At 48.3% G+C, this 21,734-nt stretch overlaps 1 protein-coding gene across 5 annotated transcripts in view; it reads left to right on the top strand.

Moving 5' to 3' along the window:
* VWA2 (von Willebrand factor A domain containing 2) overlaps nucleotides 1-19,283 on the top strand; it is a 69,538-nt gene extending 50,255 nt beyond the window's left edge. For 4 of the 5 annotated variants that reach the window (XM_045024913.1, XM_045024914.1, XM_045024912.1 and 1 more), the window contains 5 exons: nucleotides 427-534; nucleotides 3,043-3,624; nucleotides 5,412-5,963; nucleotides 11,930-12,052; nucleotides 14,235-19,282. In XM_045024913.1, coding sequence (XP_044880848.1) covers nucleotides 427-534; nucleotides 3,043-3,624; nucleotides 5,412-5,963; nucleotides 11,930-12,052; nucleotides 14,235-14,368 — 1,499 coding nt within the window. In that variant the 3' untranslated portion in view covers nucleotides 14,369-19,282. Of the gene's footprint in view, nucleotides 1-426; nucleotides 535-3,042; nucleotides 3,625-5,411; nucleotides 5,964-11,929; nucleotides 12,053-14,234 lie in introns of all 5 variants that reach the window. The other variant, XM_045024916.1, reaches the window with a different exon arrangement.
* The last annotated feature ends 2,451 nt before the right edge of the window (nucleotides 19,284-21,734 follow it).

Below are 21,734 nucleotides of genomic sequence, written 5' to 3'. Positions count from 1 at the left end.
AATGTGTGGTGTCACCATGCCGTGCTATAGGGACACACCATAAATACAGTCCAGCAGATGAAACGTTCAGTGATAGTGTTTACAAAGAGTCGGCTTTTTTAAATGGTTGGCGCTGCCTATGTCAAGAATGGACTCATTCGAGTGTAAATAAGTTAAATTTAAGAAATTACTGAGTTCTGCTAATGGGGTTTTATCTTTGTACATTCTTAATACTAGAGCAAAGCTACACAGACATCGCAGCCTTACTTAACTGTGCTTTACTTGAGTAGAGAAAGACCTTTCTGCAAAGCGAGGGAAAATTACCTTCCAACTGCCCTGGGAGCCCATCTGACTCTGCATACGCTCAATCTACTGTGTAGCATGACTGTATTTTCTCTCTGGACCCAACCCAGGCTCTCTCCTTCTCCTTCTGTGGTGCCTTTGCAGATCCCTGCGATTCCCAGCCTTGTCACAATGGAGGCACGTGCGTTCCAGAGGGATTAGAAAGGTACCACTGTGTGTGTCCTGTTGGATTTGGAGGAGATGCCAGCTGCGGTATGTGGGGTCTAAGCCTGGTCCACTGTGCGGTGTTAGCTCTTGAATCTGTTGATTGGGACCATCCCTCTGCAGCCTGCCTCCCTGTAGCAGCCCTGGTATAGGATTATAATGCAGTTTGCTGGAAGGGGTTGGGGGCTAACCACTGCCTTTTAAACCCTGCTGCAAGGCCTGAGTTTGTTTTCCTACTGCTTGATACAGGGCTGTAGGGCTGTCAGTGACTGGCACTTGCTGCCTGGTGCTACCTGAACAGGTGCTGACTGAGGACGTTCAGCTTTATCTGCTTTTCCAGGGGATGATCCTGCCTGCTCGCTCCTCAGAGCCCCTGTGGCTGCAGGAGGCACCAAGAAAGGAGTCCCACCAGTGGTGCCAATTGAGATATTTCCGGGAGGTGGCAAATTCCAGTCCTTCCCCCCCGCCCAGCCCCTCATAAGAACCCTGTTCTGGTCCCTGCTTGTCTCTTCCTCCCCCTCTCCCCCGAGTCTCCTTCAGCTAGGGAGTGTCTCCTCTCTCACACCACACCATGCATGAGCCTCTACCACCAGGAGTCGGGTCTCAGTGCTCTCCCCTGCACTCTGCCCTACAAGCACAGACTCCCCATGGGCTAGGTCACAACTCCATTTGGCCAGGCCGCCTCCCCATCTGTCAGGAGGGGCAGCCGGGTGAAATTTCCTTGGCATTGCGACCACGCAGCCTGAGCGGTGAGCTCCAGCAGCAGCTGTACTGGTTTTGTACAGGACCATGGCATTGAAGTGGTCCAGCCATGCTGCTCACCCCCTGTCCCCCGAACTTTGCCTATGCAACTTTGATCAAGTGCAAAAATCTGTGTCTGTGTGTGAGGGGGGAGGGGATTTGCCATGCCCCCCCACACACACAGTAGGTGTCAGAGTCCCCCTGTATTCAGAAACCTCTGTGAACTTGGTCTACAGCAGGGGTGGGCAAACTACGGCCTGGGGGGGCCGCATCCAGCCCTCCAGAGTTTTAATCTGGCCCTCGAGCTCCCGCTGGGGAGCGGGGTCTGGGGCTTGCCCTGCTCTGCACAGCTCCTGGAAACAGCGTCATGTCCCCCGTCCGGCTCCTACGCGTAGTGGCAGCCAGAGGGCTCCGCACGCTGCCCCCACCCCAAGCACTACCCCCGCAGCTTCCATTGGCCGGGAACCACGGCCAATGGGAGCTGCAGGGGTGGTGCCTGCAGACAGGGAAGCGCACAGAGCTGCCTGGCCACACCTCCACGTAGGAGCCAGAGGCGGGGACATGTCGCTGCTTCTGGGATCTCCTCAAGGTAAGCGCCGCCCGGAGCATGTACCCCTGACCCCCTCCCATGCCCCTGCCCCAGCCCTGATCCCCCTCCTGCCCTCCTAACCTTTCGGTCCCAGCCCAGAGCACCCTACTGCACCCCCTCATCCCCAGCCCCACCCCAGAGTCTGCACTCCCAGCCGGAGCCCTCACCCCCAATTTCACAAGCATTCATGGCCCACCATACAGTTTCCATACCCAGATGTGGCTCTCGGGCCAAAAGGTTTGCCCACCCCCCCTCCACAGCCTCATTGGGGCTCCCTCCATCTCAGCTTGCAGGGAGATCTGGAAGCAGGGCATGAGAAGTGGATCCTGCTGAAAGAGGAGGACAGCTGAAGTACCTGTTCCTTGGCTCCCCACTCCTTCCCTTCCCTCCCCTCCCTCAGATCCCTGCAGAGCTTCCCTGCACGTATGGGCCAGGGATTAGTGATTCTGGGTGCCCAACTCGAGACACCTTAAAGGAGCCTGAGTCTCAGAAAATGCAGAGCACCCACCCCTTTAAAGTATCTCAAGTTGTATCAAAAGATGCCCTAACCACCGGATGACTTCTGACACGTATTCCTCAGCCCTTTGAGGTTTTTGTGGCATCCCACCGAAGTGAATGGCATCCCGAGGCATGATTCTCCTACTGTACAAAGCATGTTGCCAAACAAATTGTTTTGTGTTCTTGACAGAGAGGCATAGGCACTGGCTTCTTCTGGCGCCAGTGGGTGCTCGACTCCCCTCTGCCCCCGGCCCCGCCCCGACTCCACCCCTGTCCCGCCCCCTCCCACCCCCATTCCAACCCCTTCCCCAAAGTCCCCGCCCCAACTCCGCCCCCTCCCTGCCTCTATTCGACTCCTTTCCCAAATCCCTGCTCTGGCCACCTCTTCCCCGCCACGTTCCCACTCCTCCCCCCTCCCTCCTGGAGCTTGCTACTGCTGTTTGGCGGTGGCAAGCGCTGGGAGGGAGGAGCGGAGAGGCGATGCACTCAGGGGAAGAGGTGGTGAGGCGGGGGAGGGGGCCGGGGAGCTTGGCTGCCAGTGGGTGCAGAGCACCCACTAATTTTTCCCTGTGGGTGTTCCAGCCCCGGAGCACCCGTGGCGGCGCCTATGCAGAGAGGCTCTGGGGTGCATTCTCTCACCTTCAAATCATTGGGATTGCAGGAGACCCACGTGACGTGCTTGCTTATTTTTTGCATTACATGCAGTTACTCACTTCCTTTGCTTCCAGCACCGAAGCTGAGTCTGGAGTGCAGCGTGGATCTCCTTTTCCTGGTGGACAGCTCATCTGGTACCACCTTGGAGGGATTCCTGCGCCACAAGGCCTTCCTGAAAAGCTTCCTCCGGGCAGTGTTGAGCAAAGGCTCCCCAGCAAACGTCGGCGTGGCCCAGTACAGCAATGAGGTCCAGATCCCTGTCAAAGTGGGTGAGTACACGGACGTGCTCAGTCTCATGAAGAGCGTTGACACCATGCGTTTCAGCGGAGGGGGAACCTTCACCGGCAAAGCCCTTCGGTACGTCACGCAGCACGGCTTTAAGAGTGCCCCGGCCTTCGCAGACGTTCACGACGATCTCCCGCGTGTGGTTGTCTTGCTCACGGATTCGGAGTCCCAGGATCCTGTGGTAGAAGCAGCTAAACATGCCAGAGGCAGAGGGCTCTTCCTAATTGGCGTGGGCAGCGACTTCTTAAGAGCAGAGCTGGACGACGTGACTGGGAATCCAAAGCGGACGGTTGTCTATTCCAACCCCCAGGATCTGTTCAACAAGATCCCCGAGCTGCAGAAAAAAATCTGCAGCGTAGACAGTCATCAAGGTAAGGCCTTGGCTATAGATTGTAGTGCACTGACGGAGTCACTGCTCGGGGGAGTTCAAGATATAAGGAGCAGGGTGGTTAAAAGAATGAATTTCAGTTCTCCCAAACAACAGTGGTAGGGAATCCAGTGATACTGATCACTCCCCGGACCTTGAGAGCTAGCTTATGTCAGGGACTAGAGAGGCCGAAAGCACAGAACCCCTCCCATGCAAAGACCGAGCACCACAGCCGCCCTTGCAGCTAGGAACATAAAGACTGCTGCTTCCTCGTGCACCCGTAGGCACAAATCACTCAAAAACCGGTAAGGAGGGGTTATGGTCCACTCCCGACTTCTGTACCAGCCCAGAGAGCTGGCTAGCCGGTGGCCTAGTGCTTTGGGAGGGCTCATATGTATCAAGTATTATGTGCCGCCGAAAGGGGTAAGTTGCCACATGTGACCTCTCTATCTGCAGTGGGGTCAGGGGGAGGAAATGCAGCCCCTAAGGCACCATCCAAGCTTCTGCAACTCTAGTCTGCCCCCCACTTGTGGGCCTGGAAGCTGGTGAGCTATTTCACTGGTCAGTGCACTAAAGAACGCTCTCCAGTCACAGGATTTCACTCCCTTTGCTCCAGGGACTCAGTTATTTCTTCAAAATAAAACTGTTTAACACAAATTCAACATCTCAGCTGTGAACTTTCCCTCTGATCCAGACCCTTCTGCAGGAGCATATTTACTCCCTACATCTAGCTGGGCATCAAGGCAAGCCTCTCTGCTCCCTTCTCCTTCCTAGCCTGCTCCCTGCAGGATTATGGTCCACAGGCTGCCTGCCTGGGAGCCACATATAATCTGGGATATTTCCACTGCTTCAGAGACTCCCGTAGGAGCCTTCCCTGCTCCCTGCAGTTCTCCAGCTCAAATGAGCTATTTGCTGCCTGTTAAGAGGACTAGGTGATCTCCAAGGTATCACCTGATTCCTGGCTCCACTGCTTTAGCTGGGGGGGGGGAGCTCATCAGACACAGGTGAGGCTGAGTCCATCTCATCTTAAAAGCGTTGGCCACTCTGTGACAGGGCCTTAACAGCACAGTCTAGCCATAAGTAATTAATCCTTCTAACAGCCCTCGGAGTGAGGGAAGTCAGAATTATGAGCTCCATTTTATGGATGGGGTAACTGAGGCACAGAGAAGGTATGTATCTTGCCCAAAGCTTCTAAGGGAGTCATTGTCAGAGCCTAGAGCAAACCCGAGTGTCCTGGTTCCTCCAGTTATGGACTCAGACCACAGGGCCAAGCCTCTGACTGAAAAAGGAATACCCTTGGTACATCGAGACAGAAGGTGCGTGAGGTAATGGGACTAACTTCTCTTGGTGAAAGAGACAGGCTTTCGGGCTTAGGCAGAGCTCTTTGTCACATCTGGGAAAGGTACTCAGGTAGTCACAGCTAAATATGAGGTAGAACAGGTTGATTAGCATAAGTAGTTAACACATATAGTAAGAGACCATTCAAGGTGAAGGATTTGGCTCAGAGCAGTGTAATGAGTGAAAAGAAACTAGACATAAAATCTAATGCAGTAGTGCTTGTGTTGATTGTATAGCTGGGGATTATCTTCTCTAGCTGTTCCTTTTGAGGGGGCTGTACATTCCTGTAATAACGAATTGTAAATTACAATCTGCCATTCCTCAGAATGCTGCAGTTCATGACCCCTCAGTACTGATGTGTTTGCCTAAAGCAGAAGCAGGTGCCTTCTTTGCTTTGCTTGGTCAGTAATGACTATATTCTGAAAGGCTTAAAGCTTGCTGTTTCCTTTCCAGACTGCCAGTCCCAGGCTCTGGATCTGGTTTTCGCCTTGGATGCCTCAGCTGGAGTTGGCAGGGAGAACTTTCTGCAGCTGAGGGACTTTGTTAGTAGCAGCTCCCTGCAGTTCAATATCAATCGGGACGTCACCCAGATAGGCCTGGTGGTCTACAGCAGCAGGGCTCGCACTGCATTTGCCCTGGACGCGCATGTCACCAGCTCAGCTCTCCTCCAAGCCATCAAACAGGTGCCTTTCCTTGGTGGCTCGGCCTCCACGGGCAGAGCCTTGCTGCACATTCATGATGATGTCATGACTGTTCCGAAAGGGGCGAGGCCAGGGGTGAGCAAGGCCGTGGTTGTGATCACGGATGGGAGCGGCACCGAGGATGCAATTGTTCCAGCTCAGCAGCTGCGGAGCAACGGTGTGTCAGTGTTTATTGTCGGGATTGGGGATGTACGGAGGGACACGCTGCTGAGGATTGCCGGTTCTCCCAACTACCTGATACATGTTTCATCTTATGATGATCTGCGCAATTACAAAGACTTTATCATTGAAAGCATATGTGAAGGTGAGATGGCTTTTGGCCTCCCATTCTCAGTTCCTATAGTGTAGCCATTCCCTGCACCCAGAAACCAGCTGTTAGAAGCCTTATAAAACAGACACACACAAGGATCTCACTGAGCCCCAGTCCAGTCCATGAGGTTTGATTTGGCTAGTTTGCCAGTTGTGGTTGCCTGTTGTAATCCTACTTGGGTTAAATCGGCTTCACTCTGTGTGTTGGAGGCACAAGAGAGTTTAAATCTAGCTTTAAATGTGTAGGATGTCACATACTACATACATTGCAAGGTATCCAATGCAGTGTTCTTACTGGGGGTATGATGAGGGGGCGTATTTCAAAGCAGCTGGTGACGAGTTCCTCATGGGGAAGGTTCCAACACCTGATTGTGTGAGTCCTCTACCCCACCAGGCTTTGGCAAGATTTGGATCCAGTTCTGAAACTTGTGGTTCAGTCCCATTATTTCCTTCCTGTTGTCCCCTGTCCATTTGCTGCTCACGGCTGACTGGCTTGACCTTGTAGTTACTGGCCACTGACTAACCATAGTAGCTTCAGGTTGAACATTTAGGTGGGGCGACTGTAACTTGCCTTCATTACAAATAGTCCCCGTTATTAGGGGCACCTTTGCTAGTGCTCTCAGTGTTCTGCTGTTCAGTGAAGTGCTGCTGTCTCAGGGCTCACGTGCACACAGCCTGGGGCACTGGAGAAGGGGGAACACACAGAAGGGGCTAGTCCATTAAATTAAGAGCTTTCATAAGCACACGGACCTGACATGGACAGAAATTTATTTTCCTCTTATTTTTTTTTCTCCTTATTTTTCTGAATAGGGCAAAATCCCCCAGAGAGCCAGTGGTAAAGCCCCCATTGCTAACTATGGAGTGGTGTCCTCTTATGATCAAAGGAGAGGGGAATAAAGGAATAACGTTCAGCCTTCTGGGGTGTTTTTAAAAAGCTGTTTCTTTGTATTTTCTAATGAGATGTACAGGTGGGTGTAAAAGTAATGACACAAGTGATCTAAAGAGTTAGAGCAGCAAAGAGTCTTGTGGCAACTTAGAGACTAACAGACATTTTGGAGCATGAGCTTTCGTGGGTGAATACCCACTTCGTCGGATGCATGTAGTGGAAATTTCCAGGGGCAGGTATATATAAGCAAGCAAGAAGCAGGCTGGAGATAACGAGGTTAGTTCAATCAGGGAGGATGAGGCCCTCTTCTAGCAGCTGAGGTGTGAAAACCAAGAGAGGAGAAACTGGTTTCGTTATCTCCAGCCTGCTTCTTGCTTGCTTACATATACCTGCCCCTGGAAATTTCCACTACATGCATCTGACGAAGTGGGTATTCACCCAGGAAAGCTCATGCTCCAAAACGTCTGTTAGTCTATAAGGTGCCACAAGACTCTTTGCTGCTTTTACAGATCCAGACTAACACAGCTACCCCTCTGATAAAGAGTTAGAGGTGCTTTTATTAAGCAGGAAGAATACAGGTGTTTACTGTAAATTAGTTCTAAGAACATACATAGATACTGGATGTTTATACCCATGTGTTTAGTGCCATACTTTCAACAGGCCCTGGTTGTTGGCAGGTGGGATTGAACCTGGGACCTCTGGAGCTAAATGCCTGAGCCTCTACTGCATGAACTAAAAGCCATACGTGGCCCTTAGCTAAGGCTGTCGAGCAAACTCCTTAATCTCTGTCTCTCTAAGTGGTCTCGGTGGCACTAGATGGGACAGAACACCACACCCAGGAGGTGTGTGGGTTACACATGCAGCTCCATTGAAATGATTTAGGGCCTGATCCTGCAAGGTGCTGAGCAAGTCAATAGTGCCGCTTGCAGGAGCTACTCAGCACTGGGCCCTTCTATGGCATATCTTTATACAGGATGAGGCTCAATTTATTTTCTTGCCATTTCGCTGTTTTATAATGAAGCCCTGTTGCCAGTACAGGCAAATCCAGTGCTTTGAGATCTGCAGAGATATTTATCATCAGCTGAATACTCAATGGAAAAATGAGGGTGATTAGGTAGGATGGATGGTCTTGAGTTTAGGGCACTAGACTGGGACTTGAGAGATCTGGGCTCAGTTACCACTTCTGCCACACAAGTCCAGTGTTGATCTTGGCAAATGTCCCTCATCTCCCTGTGCCTTAGTTCCTGGTCTATAAAATGAGAATAATTCTTCCCGGAAGGGATGTCATGGCCATCAATCCTTGAATACTTGGGAAGTGTTCAGTTACTACTAGATGAGGGCCATGTAAGTGCCGAGCCAAAGAGACAGAATAACACTTCTACGCCCAGTAACTGCTTTAAAGGTCAAGCCTCTCGATAGATGGGAAATGGTTCTATTGGGTCATTCTGATGCGGGAAGGAATGAACAACCTTTTCAAAGCGCTGCCTTGGCTAAGAGAGATGGCAGATGTGCTAATGCTTTATGAGCAGATAAAATCGAGATGAAATGGGATTAAACTCCACTTGGAAGGCGGTTAGGCTGAAATGATTAGAGATGGTCAGAGAAACATTCTGTAATTGTCTGAAATCATCCAGGATCAAAAGAGTCCCAGATGATCCATGTTTCATCTTCAAAGATGCACTTGCCTTTATCCAAGACGGGAGAGAGTGCTTAAAAGCTGGCACATCAGAAAGTTATCATGTATGGGCTGCAAAGACATAATAACCAGCTCCTCTTAGCAGGGTCAGTGTATTCTGTTTACCAAGCAGAGTCCTTAGGAATGTATTGCTGGCATTAAACTGATGTAGGTTAAAGGCTAATTCATGCTTAAGGGAAAGAAGAAAAAAGGACTGTCAAATTCTCCCCAGCTGTGTCTGTGGGGGAGAGAAGGGAATGTGATGATGCAGAGAGAAATTTGGGGGCGTGGCAGATTGAGGAGGCTCTGATCAGCTTTATGGTGAATCACTAGTGTGCTGGGGTAAGTGGGATGGAAGCAGATCGCAATGGATGTTTGGGAGTCCCTGCTGCAAAAGAAGAAATCTTTCTCTTCTGTGTGCTGAGTATTTATATTGCTTTCCTGACCTTCAGGGTCAGTTCACTGACTTTGGTGGGAGTTTGCCTAAGTAAAAACCTCAGTGTTTGACCCGGAGTGTAGGTGTCTCATTGGGAGACTGCAGGCCCTAAGATGAAAGGATGCCCCGCAAGACAAGCGAGTCAAGCCTCCCCCACTGAAGAAGTGAAATGGCTTAAGTTCCGAAGAGGAAAATGATGTTTACTCGAACTGGCTGGTATGTGGTGAAACAATTGGTGCTCAGTACATGGCTAATTTTCTGTTTGCACATGAGAGCAAACTTCTGGGAATTCCTACAATTAAAATTACATCCTGTGGACTGAGACAACATGAAAACCTTCTCAGTCACAACCTGCAAATTCCTCCCTGCCTAGAGTCTGGGATGTTTGCACAGCGTGTAACAGTGCGACCCTAAAGACCTAGTCAGCTCCCTCTGTTCACTCAGTTGCCCTTTAAAGACAAGAGACTGGGAAAGTCAATAATTCCTCAGGAATTCTCAACACACCAGAAGAGAGTGGACTGTGACTGTGGGTAGGCAGTATGATGTAGCCGTGTTGGTCCCTGTTAGAAAGACAAGGTGGGTGAGAACAACTTTTACCTCACCCGTGTCTTAGTCCAATAAAAGATATTACCTCACCTACCTTGTCTCTTTGATTGTGGGTGGCACAGTACAGGGTGGCCTTAAAGTGCCCCTTCTCCAGAGCTGCTTAACGTTAGGGCATACAAAGAGAGAGAGCCACAGGGTGATCAGGGGTCAGTGTAGGGTGACGTTGCTAGGGCATAGCATTTTACTAGAAACAAGGGGGAATCTTGCCCTCTCTGTGCAGTTTTAATAGCAGTTGATGTGCAGTAGAGAAATATGTATTAAGGGTGAAACTCTCCCATGCTCGGAGAAGGCAGATAGGGTCTATGTGTGAGGTAAGTTCCACTTAAGCTCTCAGACTTTTGCTTAAGTGTTCGCTAGGCCTTGGCTGTAGAAGAGAAGGCGGCAAGAGTCAATGATTACAGAGCGGGAACACAGCATTTCCTGAAGCTGAATTGCAGCTGTTACTCACCTGTGCTGGTAACTGTTGTTTGTAGTGCAAGGCTGGGAGCAAGGACAGTGTAACAGACAAAAATCTATCATTTTAACTTCTACTTAAAGGACTAGAGAAAATGCTTTACCATGAGAGGCTGAAAGAGCTCAATATGTTTAGTTTATCAAAAAGAAGACTGAGAGGTGTAGAAGTATCTTCATGGGGAAATAATATCAGATAGTATAGGGCTCCTTAATTTAGCAGAGAAAATCATAAAAAGAAGTCTGGAAGCTGAAGCCAGAAAAAATTCAAATTAGAAATAAGGCACACATTTTTATCAGTGAGAGTGATTAACCATCGGAACAAATTACCATGAGAAGTGCTGGGTTCTCCATCTCATAAGGTCTTTAAATCAAGACTAGATGCACTTCTGAAAGATATGCTTTTGCCAAACATTAGCTATTTAACAAGTTATTGGACTCAATCCATGCATGATGGGGTGAAATTTAATGGCCCAGGATATACAGGAGGTTAGACTAGAATTAGTGCCGTTTGGTCTTAGTCTATAAATGAATGTTATTGCTGGGATTGAAATGGAGCAGAGGGAAGACTATTGCTGTGATCCTGCATGTGAATAACTTTACACATGTGAGTAGTCCCATTCAACTCAATGGAAGTACATACATGTGTAAAGATACTAGTGTTCATTTGTTTGCAGGATTGGGGATGGAGGGAGGGAGGATGGAGTGAGCAGGGGTGGGGGCCTCAGGAAGGGACAGGGCCTCAGGGAAGGGGTGAGGCAGGGGTGTTTGGTTTTCTGGAATTGGGAAGTTGGCAACCCTAGTCTAGATAGAGGAGACAGCGGCAGGGTGAGGGAAAGGGTGCTTATGCCATGTGGTTGTGTAGTTCTTATTCCACCCCATAGAGGGCAGAGACATGCACTAACCAGTACATTGCAGTATTTTGCATTACCTCCCACCTTCCCTGAAGAGTTCGCTCTGACAGATAACTAGTTAGACACAATCCTGATAGAAAATAGCATTCAAATGAGTCACTTTTTAGGACAGGGGAACTGATTTTTATACTCTTTACCAGGCACCCAAGTTGTGAGAGAACAAAAGTGACGTGATTAGAAGACCCACATTCTAAGCCACTTAATTGTTTAGCTGAGGAATTTCACATGCCTCCAAACACTATTGCAGAAATGCCAGTCACGGTACAAGAAGATTCTTCTAAGATGCTGCTGCTTTACCCTGTGTATTTATAGCAAAATGGCATGAAAAGTGCTGAGGCTTGCTGACCGCTGTAGCCTGCTATGATAGGAGAGCTGATAGGCACTCGCTCTCTCTCTCACTCACACACACACTTTCCTCCTTCAAATCCCCCATAAAAACCCATTTCCCACCTTGTTTTCTACCAATAATCTCCCCAGCCTCGTGTTTGTTTTTGTTTTTTTTTTATCTAAGCTGATGTCCCATGTCTTGTGTGGTGTCTCTGTGGTCCTGTGCAGGAGCTCTGGGCTCTGTTCTAATGCACCTGACTGCTGGACTGGGGCTTTCAATTGTAAGCCTTTTGGGACAGGAAACATGTCTTACTCTGTTTTGTGGAGTGTCTGTTAGTGGACCTGATGCCCTGGCCTTAGTGGGAGCCATGTCAGGATCTTACTCAGGGCAGCTAGTAAAGTAAATCCTCTTCCCTGACCTTTTCTAGACTTTAACTTTTGGTGTTTTGCTGTTACAATGTACACACAACAACATTGCAAATGGCTTGGATCCCTGCCATTGATGTATTTTATTTCCTTCCACATCTTCCTGTAAATCCAACTGACTCCCTGCAAGAGCAGCATTTACTGTCATGCCAACGTGCTCACGCCGGAGGTGCGTTTGAGAGGTTAATATTGTGTCATATGCCAGAGCCTGCCATTCTGTTTGTGTTTTTCTCTGTTACAGAGGCTAAACGCCCGGTGAACCTGTGCAAACCCAACCCGTGCCTGAATGAGGGCGTGTGCGTTCTCAGGAATGGAAGCTACCGGTGTGAATGCCAAGGCTGGGAAGGACTGCACTGTGAAAGCAGTAAGGCTCGCTGAACAGTGACCAGTCAGTGAATTTCAGACGGCAGTGCAGGTTGAGGCTTGCACGTTTTCAGAGGGTTAAGAGCTCAAGGGTAGTGCAGGAGTGACCGCTCTATGGTCAGGAGCAGTGGTTCTCAACCGGCGGCCCGCAGGTCGCTTGCGGCCCAGTCAGCACAGAGCTGCGGCCCATGTGACATCCTCAGGGCCATAGAGGTAGTATTGGATGCGGCCCACATAACACAATGCTAAATAGGTTGAGAACCACTTGCAGGAGCAACGATTCCCACTCCTTTCATGACAGACCCCCCGTTCCCCCAGTGGATTGCCCTATGGGGAGGGGGTACTTGTGGCTTCAGCCCCACAGGAGGTGCCAGTCTGGGCTCAGGGCTTCAACCCCACCCCTAGGGTGACCAGATGTCCCGATTTTATAGGGACAGTCCCAATATTTGAGGCTTTTTCTTCTATGGGAGCCTATTACCCCCCACCCCCTGTCCTGATTTTTCACACTTGCTGTCTGGTCACCCTACCCACCCCTGCTGAAGCCATAAGTCGTAGCAGACTCACCCCGCAGGGGTTGAAGCCCCGAGACCCCATCTCCCTGCTGGGCAGAAGCCAGAGGTGACACCCGGGGAGAAAGAGCACGTGGGGTCACATGCCACCCTCCAGATTTTTGCCAGGATTTGATGGCCCCACTCAGTCACATGGTGCCACTAGGGCCCCCTCCCTGCACGGCAGCTGCTGGAGTTGGCAAGCTGGGAGCTGCAGTCGTGGGGAGAGGCAGCGGCAAACAGCTGGGAGCCGCAGGGAGGACCGCTCAGGTTCAGGGGGGACAGGGGAGGGTGACGGAGGGACATGACTCAGCTTAGGGGGGGTGTGAACCTTTAAACTGTGACCCTCCCCACACTCTCATCAGGCACCAGTCGCCTATGGCAGAAGCCCCCGACCACCCCACTGCAGGGCAGAAGCTCTGAGCTCGGGTAGGCAAAGAATAGGGATGGAGGGGGGCTCTGTGAGCTGCATCTGGCTCACAAGCCGCAGTCTGGCCGCCCCTGCTCTAGCCGCCTGTGGGGGTCTCCTTGCCAGGTCATGGCACAAGTGACACTCTCTCTCTCTTTCCACTATCTGCCTTTCCTTCAGTCCATGTGGGGCCGTGGTGGTGATGGCAGCGGTTGGATTTTTTCCCTTCTCAACTCATCCAGAGGCTCCACCTACAACTTGAGGGAGGGGCGAATGGTTGGTGGCGTCCTCTGGCAGCTCCGTGGGGCTCGTGTGGCCCTCAATTCTGCTCTAAGAAGAGCAGCTTGGGCTGGTGGGGTTGTACCTGGGTCCATCCACTACACCCCTATCTGCATTAGGGGGAAGCAGACCTCTTTCAAGGAGCTGTGTGCTGCTTTACCCATGGCTATGGGAGCCTGTTTGCTGTGACAGGGAACAGAGTAGACTCTGAAGCTTTTCCTATCCTCCCTCTTCTCTGCCCCACGGCCCCACCCCATAGACTAATCTGGCAGCGCACTAATAACAGGGGGTCCACCTCTCATACTGGGAAGCGGTGGGTTTGAAGCTAACTCTAGGATCATCTTGGAGGGGATCACCTCAGCTAGCATTAGACGGGAGGTAGTTCGTGCTTTGGAAAGCAGAGACTTGGACCATTAGTCTTTTGCTCATGTGTAGATGCAGTTTTTACAGAGAGTTTCTAGACTGAAGCAGGGTCCATAAGAGCTGCTACTTCCCTCAGGCTTTAACCTTATATTGTGTGGAGTCATTGGTTCTCAATATTTGCCACACCATGAGCCTCTTTCTCATGCCAGGACCCTGATCCCAGGTTCTACCTGCGGCCTCCTTCCATTTAGCAATATGGAAAGGAAGGGGTGGTTAATGACTCGCTCACAACTGTTCATTTCCCAATCCTTGGAGGTCAAGTCCTCAGGATGAAAACCTCAGTATGAAATGTTTTGCTCAAGCTCACGCACTTTGGCAGAGCCAGGAACAGAATCCAGAAGTCCTGACTCTCACCCCACAATATCTGATCACATGCAGGCTACCACCACCATAGTGTGTGCCTCTTGCAATTGCATCTGCTAGTGTTGTCTGAAATGGACTTCATCTGTACAAAGAATTGAGTATTAATTTTGTCTTAGGCAACATTCGTCTTTCTTGACATTTATTTATTTTTATTGTAACAGGAATTTTAAGGAGAGATTCTTCAAGGTCACCGGTCCCTCCCACAAACTTTCACATCCAACGAAATCTGAGTGGTTTGCAGCAGTTTAACAGAGCTCTCCGACATGCAAAAAGGCTCGCTCGGTCGGGACACTGAGTTGGGCAGTTTCACTGTGTACTTCACCCTTCACTAGTGTTTGCTTGCAGTCATTAATATACAAGAAGATCTGGCAAGCAACCACCAGGTATTTCAATGAACGATTTAATCTGGCACAGAGACTGAAATAATGTCTCTCCAAGTTCACACAGGACACCAGTTGGGCTTATCAGTAGACAATATATTTGTTTCTTTTGTAATAAGTAAATATTTTTTGTGTTTCAATATTTATTATTGACCATTTTGCTTTTCCACTCAAAGATTTTGGTGTGTTTCACGTACGCTGTTTGAAAGATCTGTGAGCTGGCAGCAGACTGTTAGATAAGGCTGGAGTAGAAGGGGGTTTGCCTAAATAACGTATCTGTAAAGGGAGCTATATAAAGTGCACATTTTTAACAGCGAGAGTAATTAACCATTGAAACAACTGACCAACGGATGTGGAGGATTCTCTTATCACTTGAAAGCCGTAAATCAAGACTGGATGTCTTTCTAAAAGAGATGCTCTACCTCAACCAGAAATTACAATCTAGATGGCGAAAATAGGGATGGCCTGTGTTATAGAGGAGGTCAGACGAGGGTCCTTTCGGGGCTTAGAATCTATGACTCTATAAACTATAGCTAGGGGTGTGCAAACAGAGTGAGGTTCTCAGCTCCAGTAAACCAGTTCAGCTCCGTTGGTCTGGCTGTAACTTACGTACACTATTTACCAGCCCCAGTTAAATATTCCTACAGTTGAAGTCACTAGAGTGAATTATTGGTTAAACACAGGAAGACAAATGAAAGTGAGAGCTAGTGATGGGCTTTGTTATGCTTCACTGATTTCTCGATGCCAAATGCAATGATGTTCCCTTGCTTAGCTCTTTTCTTTGTTTGCGTTCGTTTCTGAGTGATGTAATATGGTTTGGCTTAATGGGCATTTTTATTAGCTGCATTTTTTTTTTGTTAGGAGGGGCCTTAATGTGAAACAACTCTAAAATGGAGCTGCAGCAATTACTACGTACGTTGCTATATTTGCTAGATGAGCTTGGCTATTTTAGTCCTAGAGATCAGATTAGTTTACTATGTAAATCTAACAGTAGGTAATGGCTGAAAAATGACTTGTTTAAAACCTAGAGATGCGTAGCCCAAACACAGTGCAGAGGACAAATTCTGGGCTAAGGATTGCTTTGGATCTGGTGTGCTAAGCAGCTGAGTCTACTGAATTGTGTTATGTAAACGATACCATTTGAGGCCCGATCCTCCATACTTTATTCATGCAAAACTGTCACTAGAACAGCTGGGGTTTTGTCTGAGTCAGCTATGCTACAAATACAGCATTGTAAGGGTTCCATAACTGGTTCCAATCGGTTGTACACACTGCACCTTACAATGTTTTGTAACCTGGCTGCTGTGTTGGCTTTAACAAAGGTGTCTGCCTCCATCAGCTGCCTTTTGCAAACTCTGTTTGCCCCTCTTCTTCTACCCTCGCTTATCACACTTCCTTTCTTTGCTGCTTTCCTCCAGGCCAACCCCAGGCTCCTTTCTGAGTGCTGTGAACACTCATGCCATGGCTTTATCAAGAAGCTCTATCCTCCCTTTCAAGTCATTGGAGGAGGTCTCTGCAAAACTGCCCCCCTCGAAATGCTGAAATACCATGGGATAGGAACCTAAATAGGCAGCACTTCTGGCTCCCGTAGTGGTCTTATGCTGATCGCTCTTCACCCAGTGGGCTAGCGGTCGTGGCAGCTTTACACGGGGCAGGAGAGGCTGGGCCATGACTTTGATAGGAGCTGCACATGCACCTCCAAAGAACGGAATCTGGCCCCATGCCAGTACCTTTCAGAGGGTGTCGCTCAATGGATCACGAGATCAGTTCGCCTGTGAAGCTATTAGACTTACACGATTGCTCTCCTGGGGCTATTTAACTACTATATTATGTTGTTCTTAACTACTTTCCTCATGCAGTCCATCGCCTTGGAGAGATTGAAAGCAGAAACTCCAATTCTGCTGTGGGCAGAGCAGAGCCAGAAAGATTAACTGCAGCTGCCAGTGTTCAGGGTAATAGCATCTATTGTTCCAAAGAGAAGAAACCCCCCTTCATCCAAGTGACTTGCCCCCATGTTTTACTAGTAACAAAGATGTACCAAAAGAGAGACAGATTATTTCACAGGATCATTGTCTAAAGGACAATGGGCTAAACCACTCATGGAGATTAATGCTAGCCCTGAAACCGCAGCAGTGCTATTTTATACCTTATGCTGGAAAAAATAAAGGAGAACGTCCGCTTTGTTTCTGCCCAGACTTCAGTAGATTGGCCTTCAGCTTCTGCACCTGAGGCAAGCAGCAATAGAAGCGTATCTGCAAGACTGACATTTGAAGCAGAAAGAGGCACTAATCCTTCTCCCTTATTTATGTCTGGCATGTTTGCCGCTTTGGTAGTGCTGCTTCTGTAAAAGTGTCAGTGGGTTCTGTTCTGGAAAGAATGGGCTACATCAGTCTCACAGCTACAATCCAAAGACACGGTTTGTAATTTACACTGTGGAAACGAAGTGGAACCAGCTCCCCAGACCATCTAAATTCTGCTCTGAAAGTATTCTCCGTCGTCTTGTGCTCCCTGCATTGTTTGTGGTGTTAGAGAGACTTACCCCTTCCTGCCCTGCTTCACTGTCATATTTACAACACTGTGGCATTTTCTGTTGTATATTTTGTCTAACAGGTGCACTGGTTAAACTCTCCGCTTCACTTTCACTGTCTTTTGGCAGCCTGCCTTTAATACAGAGTTGGCTCTTACTCCGTTAGCATTTGTACAGCATACGACTTGAGTAACTGTAATCCGCTCTTAGCAGTTTAAAGGTATTTACAATATTTTCCACATATGTATATTGCGTACAGAGATTTGTATAGATCTAATGAACCCTTAGGCTTGATTATGCACCTGTGTTGTACGATTGTAACCTTGCTGTATAGATATACTTTTATTTTAATATACTGCTAATATGAGCATTTCTGAAGCACATAAGTTTTCCTGGGATACGGCTGAGTGTGGGGAAGAGGCCTGGCAAAACCAGGGATTTTTTCCCCCATGAATTTGCTTCATTTAAATACGGATGGGAAAACTGGACTGGATAAAACCATAGACTAAGCTCCTTGGTGCAGGAACCATTTGTTGTTGTTGTTGTAGATACACGCAGTGTCTAGTGGAATAGAGCTCGGATCTCTGATTGGGGCGCCTACGTGCTGCCACAGTACAGAGATTGGTGATATGCAAGATGGTGGGTGTTTGGATGAGCTTTTCAAAGGAGCTATGAGGATTTAGGTGCCCGTGCATGTGGGGGCCCAGTTAAGGTTGCAGAGGCAATCTGAATTCTGGCATTTCCTAACTTTTGAGTGCTTGGCTTTTGGTTCCTTAAAAATGGTTTTGTTTTTTGTTTTTTTGGAGTGTAATATGTATAGAATACAGCATAAAACTAACAGCCCTGGAGAAGTATGAACATGGCGTGTTTCACGCCTCATCAGCTTTCTCGGTTGGTGGAAGATGACATTCCTAGCCAGCTAAGAGTGCAACACGACTTCAGGAAAGTGTTGGGAAAATCAGGGTAATCATGGAGCTAAAGGTGGTGTGGCCTAGCACTGGACTAGGACTTGGGAGACCTGGGTTCTATTCCTGGCTTTGTCATGGGCCAGCTGGATGACCTGGAGCTGGTATCCTCCCCTCTCCATGCCTCTTTAAAACGGGGACAATGAGCTAGACCTCGTTTGTAAAGTGTTTTGAGATCTACTGATGGAAAGTGCTCTATAAGAGCTAGGTATTGCTATCTGTAGTGAACCAATCATGACTCAGTGAGTCAAATTCATCCCCGGTCTAAGTCCAGTGCAACCCGCAGTTGGCTTATTTTATTGGTTCCCTCCATTCCAGAAGAACTGTCTGATAATAGGAAAACCACAGAAATATAGAAATACTGTAGGGCCTGGTTCTGGGAGGTGCTGAACACCCACCATTCCAAGTGAAGTCAATGGGAACTGCAGAGCTCAGCTCAGCTGAAAACGGGACCTGTCCTTTCTCTGAATCCGCAGTGGAGCAAGTAGAATTTGACAGAACTCCTATTAGAATGGACAAAAAATTGGAATTCAGACAAGGACTCCCCTCTGCAATATCTTAACCGTAGTGGGTGAAAGATGCCTGTAGTTGCACGTCCCATTTACTTCGTTTGCCTCTTGTAAATGAAGGAGGAATTTGGCTCATAGTATGACGTGCATTTAAAAAGGGACTGAACTGCTGTGATCATTTTCACATACAGGATCCCAGATACATTAGGCCACAGACACATCCGCATGCTAGGCCTGGTCCTGTAAACATTTACTACCTGGCATTGTGCTTTGAAGTCAAGGAGGCTCGTGATGTCTCAGCTGGCCATGTTTGCGGAATCAGACTGGAAGGTCCCTGCAGACTATTGCACTTGCAGAGGACAATATATCAATCAGTATGTATCTGAATGAATGGGATCGGGCAGACCCGTTGGCTTATTTGACCTGCTGTAGAAAGGCAAAAGAGAAACCCAGGTGGTCATGGTGCAGTTAAAGGAACCAATGTTCTACCAAATGAACAGCCGTAAATAAAACTGTCTCACTGTATAGATCCTGACATGACGCAGGTGTGAATAACGAGAATTTTTAGCGCCAGAGAAAGCACTTTTGTGGGGTCTGGGCTAAAACAAGTTACTTTGTTTAGGGGGAAAAATAAAACCAACTTAAAGCTTGAAAGGTGTCAGTGCATCGGGGCTGCTTTTTAACTTTCTGGTCTCTCTATCTCAGTTCGAAAAACAAAAATGGTCTTGCACAATGCACAGACTGGCAATTTTTAGTTAAAAAGCAGAGGCGGCTTGGCACTTACACATGGTCCTTTCTTAAATTCTCTCCTGGAGCCTGGTTTGAAGTTCAACAGAAATCCTTAATGAGAAAGTACTTGATGGGAAGTTCAGACTCTAAAGGTTGGGAGATTGTTCGGACCTTGCACAGTTACCAAATGGGGGGGTGGGGAGGAAGTTTAGCAAAATTGGTGGTAAAATAAAATCGGTTGGAGTGAAAAACAAAATCTTTTTCGAGTGAGGAAAATGCCAGTTTTTCACTGGGAGTAATTGGAAGTTTGGGAACTAACTAATGGGAAACAGGAATGATTCTCTCGCCGTAGGATGTTGGATGATCCCTTCAGATGGTCTCATGTCATAACTTGGGAAGTGAGTGCAATACATTTCATCCTCTTTAGCTTTATTTCCCCGGACCCTCCTTTTAAAAACAAGTAAAATCTTGCCCTTCTGTAACTACTGAATCTGAGAGTGTGTTTTCACTTTTAGTGCTAGGCGCTTCTGTCTTTAACACCCCCACTGCTTCCTCAGAAGACCTGAAAAGTTGCTGTTTTCTTGTCTTTTCCTTTGGTTTGCTGGTTGCTTTCCTCTCAGAAGGTGTCTGGCCTTTGCAGTGAGATAGGTGTGGTGTTGTGACCTGTAACTGGCCGGAGAAGTTCAAAGACCTCGTTGAGATGAGTTGTTAACCTGTAAAAGTCACAAATACTGGGCCAATTCCTACCGATGCCTTAATCAGACTTCACTGGGAATTTTTGCTTGTGTGAAGACAGGAGGCGTTGTCCCATACAACGTTGATAGCTTGTTTAAACTAAGCCTTAAACAATATGTATGAATAAAGTGGAGTAATTTGGTTCTTGTCCCAAACAATGGCCATAAATATTTGAGCCAAGATTTTCTAAAATGGGAGCTTGAAGTTAGACTCCTAAGATCCATATATAGGCATCCGAGTAAGTGGCCAGATTTTCAAAAATGCTGAGCAGACAGCTGCTCTGATTTGTTTACATCGGACTGCGAGATGCCTCAGCAGTCAATGAAGGATTGTCCAGTGCCTTCGAAGCAAGAAGAGGGGATGGTAAAAGAAATCTGTTAAGAAAAACTCTGGGGTTATAGCAATGGATTTTCTTCCAGAACAAGTCCCATTTGTGCTTCTGTCATATTATAAAGCCTTATCCAGCCTCATTGACTTCAGTGGGTATTGGATCAGTGTCTCCATGTGCGAAGATACAGGGATGATTGACAGACAGATGTATAAACACTACATGTGCATGCTGTTGCAAGCTTTTCAGGGCCAGGACTATCTTTTACTATGTATTTGTACAGCATCAGAGGCCTGTTAGCTGTCTTTAGGCACCTCTGTAATAATGAGCCTGTATTAAATTCTATGTATGGGATTTTCAGATGCACTCAGCAGTGGCCAGCCTCTGCACATACTGAATTCTGTGGAAACTTTGCCACAGACTATAACGGGAGCTGAATCACACCAGCACTGAGCACTTCTGAAAATCCTACATGAAGTTTCTGTAGAACGCTATAGAATTCCCAGAGAATTTTTCCGTGAGGAGCAGGGCTAACGATTTTTGTATTTTTGCAATATGTGTATGTCATTTTCCCAGGAAATGAGACTTTTTTGTACTAGATGCCTAGATGTATTGATGTTCATTGTTGTTTCTTTGATGGCCAGCCTGCACACGAATGCTGAGTTGTGTATACATTAAAACTCCAGTAGACGCTAGTAAATAACCAGGGCCGGCTCTACAGTTTTTGCCGCCCCAAGCAGCGTGCTGAACTGCCGCCGCGGGCGGCGGGGACAGTCCGTGTGCCCTTAGGGCGGCAGGCGCGTTTCGGCGGCGGCGGCAATTCGGCGGCAGCTTCTAGGTTTAGCTGAAGCCACCGCGGAAACGCACCTGCCACCCTAAGGGCACATGGACTGTCCCCGCCGCCCGCGGCGGCAATTCAGTGCGCTGCTTGGGGGAAAAACAACGGGGACTGCCGCCGTTGCAGATTGCTGCCCCAAGCACCAGCTTGGAATGCTGGTGCCTAGAGCTGGCCCTGTAAATAACCAAGTGATTAGTGCTAGAGAGTGCTTAGGCATTAACTTGATAAACTCTCTCATCCCTTCAGAAAAACATTGCAGTGAGCTAAGCACATCAGCTGTTCTCTGCAATTCTGACGCAAGTTAGGACTCTCGAAGAGGCCAGCCTGTGGGCCCAATCCTGCAAACGCTTACTCAACAGAGTAGTGCTTACTGGCCGGCACATATTGGCCTCACTGGAACGAGCTCTCCTGAGAAAGCACCGTGCTGTTCATGTGAGGAACACCTTGAAGGATCCAGCCCCGTGACTGGATTCTTGGCTGCATTCTTTGGTACCAGAGTGATTCATGATGTGCCGTTTGTCTCTTAGTGTCTTTGTACCAGGGATGATTAATTGGACATTTAACACCAGGTGGAGGAGAAATGGTCTGTATTCACCCACGAAAGCTCATGCTCCAATACAGCTGTTAGTCTTTAAGGTGCCACAGGACTC

This window comes from Mauremys mutica, chromosome 7 (assembly GCF_020497125.1).
Source record: "Mauremys mutica isolate MM-2020 ecotype Southern chromosome 7, ASM2049712v1, whole genome shotgun sequence".
In the NCBI taxonomy this organism is placed as follows: Eukaryota; Metazoa; Chordata; order Testudines; family Geoemydidae; genus Mauremys; species Mauremys mutica.
This window is presented reverse-complemented; position numbering and strand designations above follow the sequence as displayed.